Raw genomic sequence first — 5,568 nt, 5'->3', positions numbered from 1 at the left:
ATTATTAATAAACTGTCTTAGTTATAATTTTCTTTTGTATACTTCTCAGAGTTTGGATTCAACAGTTTGATGACTTTGTAAAAGTAGTTAGGAACCCATTATTTTTTCTATCATAAACTGTCAAAAATATTTGATTGCTGCAAAATTAGAAAGAACTCAGGAAACTATCATGGTCTGGAGCCATTTGGGGCTTAGCTCTTTGTCAATTTTCTCCATTTTAGTACTTCTCAAACTTGACTGCAACATTGGAACGACCTGGGAAGTTTTTAAAAACACTGATGCCTGAATCTCTCCCCTTACATTGTTTTAAATATGTCTGGTTTGCAACATAGGCACAGCAACATCATGGCAACATTTTAAAACTCAAGAGACTATAATGTGAAGCCAAAGTTCAGAACTGCTTCATTTCATTAAGTTTAGTTTGGTTTGGTTTAGTTTGGTTTCTATATTTTCTTTAATGAATTTTAGTGATTTATATTAACATTTACCTGGAAAATAATCTTTTCCTCTGACCTTCAAACCCGATGGTCATAGGCAAAATACTGTGGCATAACTATTTTTTTTCCTTTGTGGCTGTGATTATTAAAACTTGTTTATAACTTGTATATTGTGCTTTCTTCCTCTCATCTCATTTTTGTTGTCCTTATGTAAATAATAGTTCGTCTATTTTATTGATGTTTTCAGAGGACCAATTTCTTTGAAATTATTTATTATCTTTGAGTTTATTTATTAACTCTGAGTTTATTTATTAACTACTTTTTTCTGTTTTTGTATTCAATTATTTCTTTTTTGATCTTTCCATATATTCCCTTTTGGTTTTGCTTATGTTAATTTTATCTGCTTCTAACTTCTTGAGCTATTTCACTTCATTTAATTTATCTTTATTTCTTATTCTTAATGCAAGTATTTCAGGCTATTAACTTTTCCTTTAACAAATACTTGTGTGTATATTTATTGATATATGCTTCCTTTTATTATCATTATTTTTTTAGTCTGTAATTAATCTTTTGATTCCCTGTTTGATCTATCTAAAAGTTGTTTTCAGAGGGCTTTTTGTTTTTCAATGTTTACTAGATGGAGTGTTTTTCATAACCATGCCTAGTTTTATTGTTGTTACAAAATCCCTTCTGGTTTAGTAGCAAAATTCTTCTAAAACATCCACTCTATCTTAATTGAACATGTGTAACAGCAGGCATTAAAGAAAATAACTCATATAATAAGTTTAATAAACAGAAAAGCAAGTGGCACCAGCTGCCCTTCCAGCCCAGGCAGGTTGATCTCTTAGTTTGAGTCTTCTAATTGGGAGGGAAGTACTTGAGACTCAGCCCGCCAGAATCCCAGGTGTGTGATCAGGAATAAGGCCTTTTTCTCATTGCCTCCCTTACATGCTCCTATTGGAGGCAAGTCCACTCTACAATCATAAGATTATGCAAGAGTCAGCAAACCTTTTCTGTAAAGGACCAGCTAGTAAATATTTTAGCTTCCATGCATTGATTTACTAGTATTGCATGGAACATATTTGTAATAAAAAATTATTCATTGATTATCTGAAAAATCACATTTAACTGGGCATCTAATATTTTTATTTGTTAAATCTGACAGTCATATTTGCAGGCTAAATGGTCTTTGGCAAATATTCAGCTCTGCCTTTGTAGTGGAAAAACAACCACAGACAATACATAAGCAGATTAGTGTGGCTGTGTTCCAATTAAATTTTATTTATAAAAATAAACAATGGACTATATTTGTCTTGAGGGCTATACTTTGCCTTCACCTGCATTAGTAGTGTTTCGATGTTTAATGTACATCAGAATCACGTGGAAGGCTTGTTATAACACTGATTGCTAGACTCCATCCCCAGGGTTTATGACTCTGTAGATCTGGAGTGAGGCCCAATATAATTTCTATGAAGTTCCCAGGTGACCCTTCTGCTGCTACTAGTCTGTGGACCACACTTTGAGTACTACCACATTAGAAGAAATACCTACTGCCTTTTTATTCATAAAACCCACTCAGTAGAACATAGGCTTAGTTATTATTATTCATTCAAAGACTTCACCAGTCTTATCAGATGGAAAAAAAAAACAAGTGGTGAAATTTAATTATCCTCATGGCCACATCTTCCTAACATACATGGTATATTCGGGTTAATTTTAAAAAGTCACTCCCTCTCAGAACAGGATTAGAAGTAAGGTACCACTTTGAATCCACACAGCCCCTCACCAGGGTACACGGCTTGGTTAAGCTGAGCAAAGGCTGGACTTCAGCAGCCACTGTGACCTTCAGGAGCCTTTGGGCAGTGCACAAATGGTGCAACACTCCTGGAAGCCCTGCTGATCAGAAGAATGTTATCCACAATTTATCAAAACAATACCCTCTAAATTTATATATTCAGTAAGAGTTTATTTCTTTTCTTGAAGTTAAAAAAAAAAATGAGCAAGCAATATTCCTTTTTTTTTCCCACTTGGATTTGACAGGCTTTTTTCACCTTTATTGAGGTATAATTTAAAAAAATTATATGATATTTGAAGTGTGCAATGTGATGATAAACAGTATTCTTAAGGAAAATCCCATACACTAGCTGACACCTGTACTCTTTTTCTCTCATCAAGGGGAGAAAATAAATAAATTTTAAGAAATCTCCTCTATGTGGAAATTTAAGAAGAATTTTAATGCCTAGTTTTAGTGTGGTCGATATGATCTGAACTTTTTTGGACCTTAAGAATTCATTTAAGATTTTTTTATACTCTAATATACCAATAATATGTTGCAAGTGTTTCATGACCCTTCCAAAGGGTACATTCCCTGTATGGAGGCGATAGAGTTTGAAATATATCTGCCCATACATGTTTGCTTTTTATTAATATTGTCCATATGTTATATGGATTTTCTATGAGCTCACTTATCCTCCTGATTTAATTACTTGGGGTATAGTATAATATCCATGGAGTCAGGGAGTAAGTTCTCTGCATGATTTTATATCCTTGGCACCCAGCTCAGTATACGGAACACACTAGGCATTCGTTTATTAAATGAATAAACCATTTTTGACTGTAAAGTGGAGTGAAGTGCAGTTGTTCCCAGTTCCGCATTCAAATGAAGATGAATTTTTATTCTTTTTACTTCCTCCCTATATTGCATTGCATTCCCCAACCTGGAATCAGTTGTAATCACTGCATTTCTTCTTGAAAATATACTCCCCTCACTTAAGTTCCTATGGAAGTTTCCACTCAGCCTTGTTTTGGTCTTCAAAGCTTTTAAAATATAAACATTAAAAAAAAAACCTACTGAAAATACATGAACTAAAATATAGATTGTAGTTTCCCTCTGGTTGATTCTTTTTATTTATTTATTTAGCTTTTGCTTTTTTGGTATTTTCCAGATGTTCCACAAGGAGCAGACATTGGTTGTACATTTAAAAGAACCAAAAAAAATTTATCATAAGAAATAGCAGTCATTTTTTTCCTCTAGTATTTCTACTCTCTGGTTTGAGTTCTACTTATTGAGGTTACATAGAAAAAGTAAATTCTCTCTTCTAGATGAAAAACCTATGAACATTTAAAAAGGACCTCTCAGAGTGTCCCTAAGACTTCCCCTTAAAGTTTCCTTTAAAAGTCTGTCACGTGGTTTCTAGATCATTCACCATCTTTTTTGTCTGAACATAATCCCTTTGGTGGATAATCATTTAAAATAGAGGTCCAGAACTGGATATGGTATTTCAAGTACAGCCTGATTTGTAGAAAGGATAATAGATCTGCCTTGGTTATACTATGGTTCCATTATCGCAGCCTGCAATAAAACTAGTATTTTCAGTGCCCGTGACAGTGCCGACTCACGTGCAGTTTACTGAGATTCCCATATCTTTCACTCATTTTCCCCTACCTATACCCTACTCTCTTATCTGTGCTTTATCTATCTTCCCTTCTCAAGCAGGCCCCAGGTGGTAGACACAAGGAATGGCAGCACCGTGACTGAGTTTATCCTCGTGGGCTTTGAGCAGAGCTCTCCATCCACTCGGGCATTGCTCTTTGCCCTCTTCCTAGCCCTCTACAGCCTTGCCATGGCCATGAATGGCCTCATCATTTTCATCACCTGGACAGACCCCAGGCTCAACAGCCCCATGTACTTCTTCCTTGGCCACCTGTCCTTCCTGGATGTCTGCTTCATCACCACCACCATCCCACAGATGCTGATCCACCTAGTGATAAAGAATCACACTCTCACCTTTGCCTCCTGCTTAACCCAGATGTATCTGGTTTTTGGTGTGGGTGTGGCTGAGTGCATCCTCTTGGCTTTCATGGCCTATGACCGTTATGTTGCCATCTGCCACCCACTTAGCTATGCCCAGATCATGAGCCGGCAGGTCTGTGTGAGACTGGTGAGTACAGCCTGGTTCTTTGGGCTGATCAATGGCATCCTTCTTGACTACATGACATTTTGTGGTCCCTTCTGCAGAGACAACCACATAGAAAACTTCTTCTGTGAGGCCCCCATAGTGATTGCTCTCTCCTGTGGAGACCCCCAGTTTAGCCTGAGAGTCATCTTTGCCGATGCCATTGTGGTGCTGCTCAGCCCCATGGTGCTCATCGTCATCTCCTATGCCCGCATCCTGGCCTCCATCCTGGGCAGGAACTCCTCCTCTGGTTGAGGCAAGACCTTCTCTACTTGTGCCTCTCATCTGACCGTGGTCATCTTTTTCTACACCTCGGCCATGTTCTCTTACATGAACCCCCGCAGCACACACGGTCCTGACAAAGACAAGCCTTTCTCCCTCCTCTACACCGTCATCACCCCCATGTGCAACCCCGTCATCTACAGTTTCCGAAACAAAGAAATGAAGGGGGCCATGGCGAGGGCCCTTGGGAGAAGCAGCCTTTCCCAAGCAGAGTCTGTGTAGTTAGAAACACCTGGACGGGCAGCTACTTCCCCTGACTTCCCCTCCTGCAGCCGGAAGAAGTGGGAGATTCACTAGCTGACAAGCTCCAGGAAGGAGTACTCACGGCTTCCTTTCTGCTAGTATAAGACTTGAAAGATCCTGCTGTTGTTGTTCAGTTGCTAAGTTGTGTCTGACTCTTTGTGACCCCGTGGACTGCTGCACACAAGGCTTCCCCATCCTTCACTATCTCCCAGAGTTTGCTCAAACTCATCTCCATTGAGTCAGTGATGCTATCTAACCATCTCATCCTCTGCCACTCCATTCTCCTCTTGCTCTCAATCTTTCCCAGCATCAGGGTCTTTTCCAATGAGTCAGCCCTTCAAACCAAGTATTGGAACTTCAGTTTCAGCATTAGTCCTTCCAATGAATATTCAGGGTTGATTTCCTTTAGGATTAACTGGTTTGATCTCCTTGATGTCCAAGGGACTCTCAAGAGTTGTCTCCAGCACCACAATCTTTATGGAAGATCCTGTTGATGTTTAATAATGCTCATCTATCTAATTTCACTTCCACCAAATTTCTCTTAGTTATACATTTTCATGATTGGAGGGGCAAGTGTAATAAAATGGAGGAGTGTATTCCAAAATTTGGGGGAAAGTAGTATGATCCTCTAGAGAAATTCATCAAAGAGG

General features: G+C 38.4%; 1 protein-coding gene across 1 annotated transcript; it reads left to right on the top strand.

Annotated features, from left to right (window-relative positions):
* Nucleotides 1–2,458: 2,458 nt before the first annotated feature.
* LOC113893758 (olfactory receptor 10AD1) lies at nucleotides 2,459–5,095 on the top strand. The gene is given in 1 exon segment (XM_027543620.1): nucleotides 2,459–5,095. A coding segment is annotated over 1 exon segment (837 nt). The 5' UTR covers nucleotides 2,459–4,060; the 3' UTR covers nucleotides 4,898–5,095.
* The last annotated feature ends 473 nt before the right edge of the window (nucleotides 5,096–5,568 follow it).

Source organism: Bos indicus x Bos taurus, chromosome 5, assembly GCF_003369695.1.
Source record: "Bos indicus x Bos taurus breed Angus x Brahman F1 hybrid chromosome 5, Bos_hybrid_MaternalHap_v2.0, whole genome shotgun sequence".
In the NCBI taxonomy this organism is placed as follows: domain Eukaryota; kingdom Metazoa; phylum Chordata; class Mammalia; order Artiodactyla; family Bovidae; genus Bos; species Bos indicus x Bos taurus.
The sequence above is the reverse complement of the archived record's forward strand: the minus strand, read 5'-3'. Positions and strand labels throughout refer to the sequence as shown.